This window comes from Xyrauchen texanus, chromosome 21 (assembly GCF_025860055.1).
Source record: "Xyrauchen texanus isolate HMW12.3.18 chromosome 21, RBS_HiC_50CHRs, whole genome shotgun sequence".
NCBI lineage: Eukaryota > Metazoa > Chordata > Actinopteri > Cypriniformes > Catostomidae > Xyrauchen > Xyrauchen texanus.
Genome location: NC_068296.1, coordinates 34,465,379 through 34,478,255, shown reverse-complemented (window position 1 = coordinate 34,478,255; position 12,877 = coordinate 34,465,379). Strand labels below are relative to the sequence as shown.

Sequence of the window (12,877 nt, the reverse complement as noted above, 5' to 3'; positions counted from 1 at the left end):
TGGACTGGTAATCTGGCATACCGGCATTTTCCCAGTGGGCCGATGCACTTTGGGTTGTCAGGGGCGGACTGGACATCGGGAGAACCGAGCGGGCCGGTGGGTCGGCCGCGAAATGGGCCGAATGTGCTAAGCTAAAAGCTAAAATGAGCCGCTGCGTTATACAGAATGGACCACAAAACAGTGCTGCAATATGCAGAAAAGGACAGCGAACACCCCCTGATGTAAAATCTCGGGCCGATTTCTCTTCACAGTCCAGCGCTGATGGCACACATGGTATAAAGCTGTAAAAAGCTCCAATATCCCATCTGATTTTCCACAACTCATGCTGTCTGGAGTTTTGTGTCTACTGAGTGTTCTTGAAAATATATTTTTCCAATGTTTTGTCTCCGGAGCGATCCAAAAACACTTTAAACTGCAGAACAGCTCATCAAAGAGACTGTACGTCTATCCCTCACAGCTTCGTTTTTATTCCCATCAAAAAAATCAAATATGGCATTGCTGTGAATAAGGTCTAGCTTGTGCTAAATAACATTTATATATTCACTGTATAATTCTTCAATTCACAATTATATTATTATTGTTTTGTATACTATTTCAAAATGTATAAAATTGACTGATTCAGATTGCAGAGAACATACCTGTATATGTCAGATCAAGAGGGATGGAGATGTGAGATATAACAGGAGTAACTCTGCAGCTGAGAAGTTCTGTTAGCTTTACAATTCTTGTCAATGTTGATGTAAAGTAAGTGCCATGATTTGTAAGGGGTCAAAAGAACGCTCCAACCTTGCATGCTTGTAAATTGCAACGTTGACAGCTTTTTCGGTTATAGTGTTAGCGCATCACTTGCTTACAGAGACGCAAAATAACGCCATTTGCATTTTGGATTAACAGGTTAATTTATACATGTGAAGCATCGTAAATTCAGTAAAAATGCACTTGTTTGCACTTCCCTGCACGCGCTCACACTAAAATCAAGAGTCAGCTACTAAATGCTGTCTGCAAGAGAGAAAGAGAAAGCGATAGAGATCATTTTGACTCGCCTTTTTATGGCCTTAAATTTTAGAAAGTACATTTAATGCTTTTTAAGGACCCGTGGGTACCCTGTGCATTCCCAATTTTTCCCAAACAACCAATTGTTAAATCCCCAAAACAACAACAAAATTGCAAAAATGGTTTCCCAAAACATCAAATGGTCAAATGATGTCTCTCTCTGTTTTTCCAGGTAGTATGGTTACCAATTAGCCTGATAAGCTAACACTCCATAATGCATTTCCTACAGTTCCCAAATTGCTGAAATTTACATTCCCAAAGCAACAATGAAGTTGCAAAAATGAAAAACTTTCTCTTTGTTTTTCCAGTTAGCATTCAAACCGATTAGCCTCTTAAGTTAACATTCCATTCTGGATTCCACAAAGTTTCCATATACCAAATGTTGTATCCCTAAAGCAACAACAAAGTTGTAAAAATGATTTTCCAAAGCAACAAATGGTCAAATTAAATGTTTCACTCTGTGTTTCCAGGTAGCATGGTAACTGATTAGCCTGATAAACTAGCATTCCATAATGCATTTCATACAGTTCTCAAACTGCTGAAAATTATTTCCCCAAACAACAAAGCTGCCAAAATGTATTTCAGCAACTCTCCTCTTTGTGTTACCAGTTAGCATGCTAAACTTTCCATCATGCATTCCCTAGGGTTCCCAAACAACTGAAAGTTACATCCTCAAAGCAAAACAAAAAGCATTAACAAAAAGCAACAAACGGTCAATTTTAATGTTTCTCTGTGTTTCCAGTTAGCATGCTAACCAGTGCCCGCTAAGCCAACATTCTAATATGCATTCCCTACAATTCAGTTATCCTGCTTACATATTCAGTGCTAGTACTTCACATAATTATATCAAAACATTAAATTAAGTGCTATGGTAAATGGATATCATAATACTGCATTTACAGACTATATTTGCATGATCAGCTACAACAGGAATAAGTAACAGACATGATAAGGCATTACCGAACACCAAGAGGAACAACAGCTCAATACATCAAAGTGCATGCTCATATTATGTTAGAAGTCAATCTTTAGGACTAAATGCTACTTTAATAAACCTTTACGATTTATTCTTAACAATTCTACAGTAGGTGTGGTAAGTGGTATAACTGACTTCTTAATGTGAAGGGCGGCAGTTATTTTGAGAAAGCAATTTCAATTAAACAGCTTTAATGCCATATGTCAACCTAAATAAAAATGTAGTATGGTGGATTGGCAGGACATATCGATATAATCCAAAAATGTGGTCATTGTCAGATTTTCATGCTTGTAAATGTAGGTAATTATGTAATGCAAACATTAAAATGTATCACAGTTCAAGTCATGCACTATAGTAAAAAAAATGTAAATGTCATAATATAGCATTGTTCCAGGACAAGGTGAAATGTACGTGATTTTGAACTGATAATATGACATTTTACTAGCGATTTGTGTGAAAGGGATTAAAATTAATTGTTGTAGCACCTCTAATGTTCATTTCACCAGGAAACTGCTGCAATATGAACAATGAGGCATGTAAAAATAATTTTGCAGATATTTAGATATAATAATCAGATTCAACGGAAGCAGATTGTATATTTAGAGAGAGATTTTTCACAATGTCTTTTCTGAGTATGAGGAAGCAGTAGGCTATGGCATGGTACATCTTAAGCACATATGGAATATAGCCTCCGCTGTCATTTAAAGGCAGTGTGCTGCCCTGACTGAATATCAGAGTGCTTTTCTGCCTCCCGGCTCTGGGCCTGTACTGGCCACTTTCATTTTTCACCATGCTCTCCTTGGCCAAATGTGAACATAACGGATATTAAAAGCATCCTCCAAAGAATGACGTCCACAGACTCAGATTCGCTCTCCTATCTTGCTCAACTCGTGGCCTTCACCCTCTGCCTCCTCGTACAACTATTATGAGAATATACAGCTCCCAGGGGCCAAATCCCAGTGCTGTTTCTACACCAATCAGAGCAAATACTTATGGAGAGCTCATTTAACAGCAGGACGGAGTTAGGAGTAAAAATAGCTATCCTCCTGGTACCATCTCATCTCTAGAGAATGTGCTCTGATCTCTAATCTAAAAAGAGAGAGATTTGGCTGGTTAAAGTGGTCATAATTATGATTACTAATGATTCTAACAGTAAAAGAGGCGTTTTTAGGTAAGACGGAGAATGTAAGAAGGCAGAATATTTTTGCCTTTGTGAGAAAGTAAGGAACCTTGAGGTGCCAATATGTGGTAAAATGGTCTGGGTATTCAGACTTTTGGGGGGAGGTTATAAGGTATGGTTCAGGATGGTCAGCTTGTTGACAAGTTAATGTTTTAATTTTTCAAGTGCTTCAATTAACGTGTTGACAGAGTGCAGTGCTATAGCTGTTTTGCAGTTTGCGCAATAAAACCGTCTTAGAGATGTTGAGTTTTTAAATGTATCTCCTTTAAAAGCATCACTGCTACAGCCATACTCATACAGACGGACACCTTTGGCTGTATATGATAAGGCACACGACTCCACATGCTGAAGTGTCCTTGGGCAAGACACTGAACCCCAAGTTGCTCTCAATGGCAGCCTAGCACCTTACATAGCAGCTCTGCCGCCATTGATGTATGAATGTGTGTGTGTATGGGTGAATGTGACGCAGTGTAAAGCGCTTTGAATACTGTTAAGGCTTAAAAAGGCGCTATATAAGTGCAGACCATTTACCATTTAATAGTCTAAAAATGCCACTTTAAAAATGTGTCTCAAGACTTTTTTTTTTTAAATATGTAGTTTTACGTTTAGGCAACCAACTGACTACTAATTTTTAAACATACTTACTTTTGAGCATCCTTATATGGTAAGTTGGGTGGGGTATTATTCCAGCATACTTACTTCCCAAGGGCAAAGCACTCCAGACGCACTGTAACTCCCTTGGCCGCCAACACAGTCTGGAGAAAATGTGCTTCAATTTTGGGCTCGTACTCCCCCATCACACCTAAACAACAAGAACAAACAGAAAAGACAAAAGCAGAAGAAGTAAGTCTACATATAGCACACTCTATATACTTCCAGTAACACTAAATGAAAGTACAGAGCTAAAGAGTTTGTCTTTAGCAAGTCTGAGGATACAACTGTGTATAGTAGCAGCTACAGGAAGTATAGAGTACAGACAGACTGACATATAAGACTTAAATCTTAGGCTGCATCCCTATACTTACATTTAGACCAGGATATGGAAGATAATGTATATCTACAGCATCTTCAATTCACAAAATCTTGATAACACATAACCTTCTTGTGTTTGCATGGTTCAGAGCCTGACAGCAGTTTTTTTTTTTTTTTTTTGCTGTTTACAGGACAGATTTCAGTGATACTGTATCTGCCAGGTACTGTGAAATAGAAAAAAAATAAAAAAGAATACTGCCAGACTAGACACTGAAATAGTCCCCAAACCCATCAACTTAACACAAAATCTCACCCTCCAAAGACATATCAGGAAACCCGAACACATAAAATGATTGACAGGCAGAGAGGTGCCTCCACGTTTCTGCCTGGATAACATAAACAGGCTGTGTTCACATTCTATTTTTGCTCTCTACTAGAACTGTCACAGAAACAGATGTAATTTCTTAGGACACCTATTTCACTGATATATTTCAGATAGCAGGGACATGTTATACATAGTATTCTAGTTAACCTGTAGGCTTATAACAAAAAACAAAAAACAAAAAAAAAACAAAAAACAAAATATATATATATATATATATATATATATATATATATATATATATATATATATATATATATAAATATATATATTTAAATACATATATTATGATACATTCTGAGACTCAGCCAAATCACTAAACAAAATTATATTTTTCTAATTTGACATCATACTGTATATCTCTGGGTGTAAATGAGGTTGCTCTGAATAACTGCTTTCGTTTTGTTCCCAATCATGTCAACTGTATCTGAGAAAAACATTGTGCTGGTATGACAAAGCAATCAAAAGTTAAACAATACAAAATAATGTATCATTGTGTCCAAAACCCTCTACATACATACCGTACCATGCTTGTACATACCGTACCTCTAATTAACTTTTTTAGAACATTTGGGTAACTTTTATTTAAAAGTTTTAGGTAAGGGAGGTATGTTTTACTCATTAAAACCTCCATCCTTTCATTCACCTGAAAATAATTAACTTGCTTTTGAGATCATGTGATCAGGCAGTTTTTATGGTATTGCTGGCTAACCAAGAAAGTCTTTCAGGTTAAGCTAGTAATTTGTGCTGTGAATTTGTGACAGTTGGTCGAAAGTTCTTCAGCTGAAATCAATGCAAAAATATCTGATAAGTGATGGTGCTTGTCAGTAATTCAGCAGTTTTGTGTTAATTTCAGGGTACATGAACTTATTAATGCTATATATCGATTTCCTGTTTTGTCAAAAAGCCTGATGGAAAACCAGCACACCAGCAAAAATATGGACCCGCATGCAAAACACAGTAAGTGATAGTGACAAGCTATGCTGTTATTTTTATTTTTTTATCCACCAAGCTCTCATGAAGTCTCCTAGAGTGATCTTTTAGTAGTTACTCTGCTACACCTGACTCAGTGGGGTAGCAGCAGAACTCTAAATATCTCGGTCTGCAGGTGTTGGATCAGCACATTACTCATACCTTCTGCTGCTCTCACACAAAATTCTACATAGGCTTCTTCTCCATTCCATTAATTAAAGCTTGTGACAGGAAACTTGTGCTTCCTTTACACTGGGCTCCTCTCTCTCTCTCTCTCTCTCTCAGTTTGTAGATTTAACAGTGGCCTAAGGTCGTCTTCTACTGTATTATGGATTACAACACTCACATGGACTGTATCGCTCGTGATATCCAGATCTGTGGCTCTAGAACATTGACCTACCAATCAATAGTACAACCACACAGAACGTTTGATAAATGTGAAAACTGTCCTATATACAATAGACTCAAATAGTACTTGAATACTTAAGCCACACTTAAAGTCATTGCATTATACTGTATAAAAAACATCAAACTAAATAGAATTTATTTTAAAGAAAGATGGCACAAGCACACTTCTCATTCACAAAAATGTATGCAAAACCGTAACTACAATGTTCTAAATGAAGACAAAGCGTATTTGCACTTTCTGGTTGTCAAGCATTCTTGGAACTTGTCCATTGTTATAAAACAATAAGGGTCAGAAATTAACTTTCCCATGAGGGGCAGTTTGTGCTCTGGTTTTGTTTTTTAGTGGCATTTTATACCTTTTAAAGGACACATTTTTACAACCAAATATACACATATCATCCACAACATTAAAACCACCTGCCTAATATTGTGTAGGTCTCTCTCGTGCTGTCAAAACAATAAAATGTAGAAGTATGCCTAAATAATGACATTAATACTTTTCATATACTGTACAACAATAAACAATCCTCCTGAATTTACAATTTCACACAACAAACCTCGAGGGATCAAGGCAAACAGGTGCCGCGGTAAATGCAGTGGGAATTCTCCACAGTACCATGCGTGACAAGCAGCCAAACGAAATAATTTTGCTAGTACACTACATAGGCTGCAGGGAAACAGGGCGAACAAATTTGTCCTCAAAGAAAGCACCACGCCAGAGTCTAATTGATGTGTAAAGTTCCGTGGAATGCAGGGAAATCTTGAATGGTTGCATTCCTCTCCTGCATTAGTAGCTGGAGGGCACAATCCCTTTGTTTATTCATGTGGATATTGCGAGGGCCCATCTATATCCATTTTCTCAGAGATATGTCAGCTGACATTGAGTAAATCTGCAATTACGAAGGAAAACACTCCCATTCAGGAGACTAATTATCATTATCCGTCTTATTAAATGGGAAACTGTTGCATGAATTTTACATAAGGAAGTGGTTCTTTCCTATTTGCACTCTGAAGAATATATATATATATATATATATAAAACGATCACATGTGTATCATTAGTCTGGAACATGCCTCGGCCACCCTCAGTGAACACTGATTGTTAAGGAAAAAAGGTTCCAGATTGGTAAGAAACATTATATTTGTGCATTTTTGTATGGTACTGATTGGCATTAATTTGCTAGCATATTGATTTTTGAGTAGTGGGACAGACCAAAGAAGTCTATAATACCTGGAAAGAGCTAACTATTAGCATTCCCACTCATCTCAATGACGGTTACTCGACTGGCATATGCGACCCGTGCAATCTGCCATCTTTGCTCATGGACACTCAGTTCTGCATCCAGGTTTTTTGAACCAGTCACTCAAACCATAAATGCCTTGTGACTAATTAATCTGAAACTGCAGGAAAATGACTTTATGACAATGCTGGCAGGTTGATGGCACCACTAGAATGTGTTTTATTCACTTTTCCACTAATCACGGATACTATGGTAGCGGATACTATGGTTATGACTTTAAAATGTTGTTATTATATCAAAACACGCATTTTTTCAAATGCATAATTTGAAAAACCATACATTTTAATGCTTGTATTACAGACCCACCTACATTTACAAATTTGGGGGCGTAAATTTTATTTGACTATTAGGAGAGTTATATTGTGAGGCATGGGGTGGGGGTGGGGTTACTTGCTAGTCTTGATTGTTGCGTGTACCCCCCCGCCCCAAGTCTGATTAGCTTGTTTGGTAGCTCACCTGATAGAGGGTTGGACTTTGGACTCGGACCCCCAACCTCAAGCCCAGCCAAGGACATTTGGAGTGTAAGTGAAGCAAAAGTGCCATAGATGCATCACAATATGATGTGGTTATTTCAGTAAATGTGCTTTTTGTGTCGAATTTGCTTTTTGGGTTTAGTTGTTTCTTAAGGGTGAGGATGTTTGCTTTGTTCACCTCTCATTTATCTTTTTGAACACAGTTGGTTAGGTTTAGGTTAAAGTTTTAGGTTAAGGAGGAACGTTTTACTCATTAAAACATCCATCTAATATTCACTTTACAACACCACTTCACTCACTTTTGGCGCCCCCCGCTGGATATTTCACTGGGAAACTGAAGCAAAAAGTGTAATGAAGCAAGTAATGACTATGTTTACATGGACACCAGAAAGCAGCTTTCTCCACAGCGACGCAATTTCCCTATGACGCTTGTGTAGATAGAAACTTGGTATCTGAGGAAGACTTCACAATTTTACTCTCTGTTGCTTCGCTTTATATCCAGTTATTGTTGCTGTGTTTGTTTCCTTAACTTTCTATAGCAACCTGCAGTGGAATTAAAATGCAATAGTGGGGTTTCCCATCTTACATAAAACTCTGGGATTCCCTCAATGTAAAAGCGCATATACACGAACGCGAGGGACTGTCGAAATTTGGTGTATATAAATGGGTATATTTTATAGTGTATGTGCTTTTCCCACTGTACTCCCATAAATGTTTTGTTGACTTATTGTTGGGCTGCATCCTATGACGTTTGTTATTCGGTCTGTTCCACGCACATGCGCACTCCTCAAAAACCTGTTAGAACACTGCTTATTTTTTTACATGATCACATCTGGATGTGTTAAACCGCTTTCTCTTAATGCCTTAAACAGTTTAATGAAATTGGCATTTTCATTTACAAAATGTTTCAGAATGGCACTTTCTGTAAAATCCCTGGAATAAACTGTGCATGTAAACGTGGTCATCGTCACGTAAATTTCATAAGATCAGACCGGATATTATTCTATCTGTCAAAATTTGGATAAAGAGAAATCAAATTAAAGGGTGCAAGTGAATATTCTGGATTTTAAAAACTATTCTGTGTGTTTTAACAGTTTTCTCTAGTGATCTACTGTATTGTTCAAATAATTTCAAATTGGACATTTTGCCAATTTAAAAACTAATGGCATTGAATTGAATCAGTGAGAAGTTAGATCTGTTTTTAGTGCTGTCTTTCTCCAATTTTTCCCTCATAGAGACATGAGGGTGTAATGTAATCTACAGGACATTTATAGCCCATTTTATAATAGCATTCCCTTTTTTCCCCAAACAACTTTTCAATTTCAATCTCAATCCCCTCACTTGTTACACATTTATGATTCCAAAGCAATCCTGTGTGTATAATGGATTTGCAATATATCAGTGGTTTGTGCTGTGCATATCCTATTTAGCATCTTGAAGGGCTGAAATTGATAGCACAGAGTTTTAGACTGGCAGTGCCGAAAAAAACAGATGAGCCCTTTTTGTGTTGCAATGCCTATTTTCAAATCACAATTTAATAAATGTATTAACATGAAATGGGATAGTTTTGTGCAATGCAATTTTCCTTTCTTTTATCAAGCCATGCAAAATAATCACCTCATGAAAGTCTGGGAATACATCAGACGTTTAAAGCTTTTACAACTACTAATGAAAAAATCCATCACAATGCTGGCTTTCACATCTAATTTCTAATGACTCAACCAAACCAAACGTGCAAATTGGAAGCACACTGGGAGAGATTCACACTCCTCTCTGAAAACATGAACACAGTGGTGTGAAAACTGTTAAAGGAATACTTCAATCCAAAATGGAAATTCTGTCATCGTTTACTCACAGGGTTGTTTCAAACCCTTAAGGTCCTATGGACTAATTGAAAGGTGTTTTATTCTATTTTTGTTGCTTGAGAGCCCATGGACACCATTTACTTTCATTGAATGGAAAACTTATTTTTGTGATAAAACATGACATCATTTTGAATTCTGGGTGAACTTTCCCTTTAAGAGAAAAATAAAATGGTTGAAGTCTTTATAACAAAACAACTGTCAGGGCTCTGGTCATCCATATCTAAAGAAAGCTTATCATTCAATTGACAGAATGTTTAATGTGTCGTCACGCAAGGTTATGTGCAAGCACGTCACCATTTCACGTCACATTAAAATCACAATTATGAGATGTGGATGCTGTCATTTCTCAATTCATTCTGTAGGCAAAGATGCACCTATTGAAGCATTTACATGCATCCTTAGCACATGTTCACCCCACTGTCTGAATACATAACTAGGGCATAAATCACAGGGCTTTAAAAAAAAAAAAAAAAGTATTCCTGAAGGCCCAATAAACTTCTACCATGACATGATGTGAATTGAAATGGCAGTTGGAGAGAAAGTCCTATTATGAAAGGTCATTGTCTCTAGGTTTCATGCTTAGTGTTGTGCTTCTAGAATAGCTTCTGGTTCTGGAAAATGATCTAACAGATAGTTGGGTTTAAATGGCAAACTCTGAATCATTCAAAGTGGGCATTTTATTAAGGTCTGTTCAAAAATAGTACACATGGGAGTAAGATATAATGCATACTGCACTCAAAACTGGAAAGCTCTTGTGAAAATCACACGCTTCAATCTGAATGGCGGACTGTAACGCATCTTTTTTGGAGTGAGTGTGCACAGACTTTTATTAATCTGCCAAGAAACACAATTTTTCCATTGGTCAAAGGTCTGGCTATGCAAGACTATATAAATAAATAAATGACTGTAGGGTTTTTTTTTTGTTTTTTTTTGTTTTTTTTGGACAACACACAGAGACCTCTCAAATTTCTCACTTTGGGCATTGTTTTTATAATTTTTTATTTTTATTTTTTACTAGAAAAGCATGTATACAGTGATATTATTATTGTTTGAGACATCAATGTTATCAGTATCAAAACATATGTCTTACCCTTAGTGACATTTGAAACATTTGAAGCTCAATAATTCCAAGGACACTGGGTGTTGTCCTCTTTGAATCATTGACAAATGATGAATGCTTAACACACATAGTGTTTTTATGAGATTTTAGTATCAGACATCAATAATATCAGAATGCATTTTTTCCTGACCCTTATTGAAATTTGAAACGTATGATTATTGTTAACAAAAACGAAAATGAAAATTAAAGCATTTCCATTAATTGAAATATAAATATAAACTAACATGGAAAATTGAAACAAAACTCAAATACGTTTTCATGACTCTGAAATTTGCTAAAACAAAATAAGAAGCATATTAAAATCAATACAAAAATGAACACATTAACTTTGGAAGGCATAACAAGACTAAGGGGCAGAATCAGACCGCAAAATTAGAATTGCACATGCAAATTGCGTTTAACAGCCATTTTGTGGGCGTGTTTGTGCTGTTGCCTGATCTGCATAATTCCTTTAGTGAATTGGGCACTAAACCATCGCAGTAAGTGCATGCAAAAAAATTAGTGCTTTTAGCGGGTGCAATTCATTCTTAGTAAATCTGCCTCAATATATCCTGTCAGGGGGTGGTGGTGATTCTAAATGAGAATGCCCCCAAAGATGCCTCCCTGGGTGACTGCCCATGTCGCCCATGCTTAAATACACCACTGTATCCTGTCAAACCAAACTGAAACTTGAAAATACAGAAAAGAAAATACTAAACTAAGAAAAAAACAGCCAAAGGTTGAAAACTAAAGAAAACTAAACTGAATTGATAGAACAAATTAAAACATAAAATACAAATCAAAACTTTGGTTGTTGATTTAACGTGTTAATTAAAAATGTTATAAAATAAAAACACAATTAATCATTAACCTGGATAGTAATAAATAATGTTTTTTCGAGTCTTCGTCAGCAGGAGGCAGTAAGCACAACTCCAGCTATACAGACAATGCACAGTTGAACACATCCAACAAACCACACTTCCTGAGAGCAGACAACACAAGATAAAGAAGCATTAATGTGTTCAAACACTGCTTGATTTAGAGCAACTCTGAATGCAGGGGTCCTGAGATGTGTTTTTCCAAGTTGTAATTTTTTTTAAAAGTCAACAGTGTCTTAAAAACACTGTGTTTATGAAGTAATGCAACCAAAGTGAGACACTCCAAAAACATCCATCTGACGCATGTACACGTTTATGAGAAGACTTCCTCTGACAGATTGACAAATTCATTTGCAAAATGGATTGCTGTGGACTGTTGACCAGTGATAGGTATATTCGAAGATATGGAAATAAACAATATATTGCCTTCATAAGCCCATTTTTGTGTTGCCTGTTCAATGCTTGACTCGTGTACCAAAATAGTGTGATGCATTCTTATTATCTAATTATGTACAGTGTGTGTATATATATATATATATATATATATATATATATATATATATATACACACACATCTGATTTGAAATGCCACTTAAACCATTGGCTCAACATTCGCAGTTCAATAAATGAAGCCTCTGTACCTTTGCTCTTTGAATCCAGGGACACTTAAGTATCATCTCATAAAATTGGTCACATGGTCACTTAAAAGTGCTTCCCCTTCAAGGTCCAAGGCCAAGAGGGAAGGACAAGTAAAGTGTTTTGTGAGCTCTTCAACTTGGCTGATGAGTCCGTAAGAGTTATTGTTTCATCCAAATCACAACTATTAAGGTGCGATTCATCACAGAAGAACAGAGGGTCTGCTCTGCCTTTGCTGTTTTCCAAGAGGGAACGGGACGGGGAAGATGCACGACTTACCCTCAAGGTGCAACCAAACGCAGCTCCAGTTGGGCAGCTTTGATTAAGAGCGTCTTAGCCAAGGGAAGGACATAGGTGAATCGCTTCACCTGCACATTTCAGCACGGAGCCTCTCTTGTGGAGTTAATTATCATTCTAGAGAATTCCATGGAGCACAAATCGCAGGATGTGGATTGGTGAGGTTTAAGAGGACTGGAAGAAATGTTGAAACCCTGGCAGTTCAAGCTAAGCTGGGAGTGCCAAAGTCATTTTCAGGCTTTTAGACAGCATCCCGTCGAACGGTTTAGCTGGAGAATGCGCACAGCTTCCCACACAATGGTTGCCAAAAGAACGATGCGTACAAAGGGTGCGGGATGAATAAAGAACCCCATAAGCCGTGCTTGTGTTACGGGAGACTAACCTC

General features: G+C 37.0%; 1 protein-coding gene across 2 annotated transcripts in view; it reads right to left on the bottom strand.

The window, feature by feature from the left end:
* The window catches only part of LOC127661925 (contactin-5-like), a 360,754-nt gene that overhangs the window by 94,165 nt on the left and 253,712 nt on the right, over positions 1-12,877 (bottom strand). For both annotated transcript variants that reach the window (XM_052152886.1, XM_052152887.1), the window contains exon 8: positions 3,909-4,011. In XM_052152886.1, the coding sequence (XP_052008846.1) occupies positions 3,909-4,011 (103 nt within the window). The remainder of the gene's footprint in view (positions 1-3,908; positions 4,012-12,877) is intronic.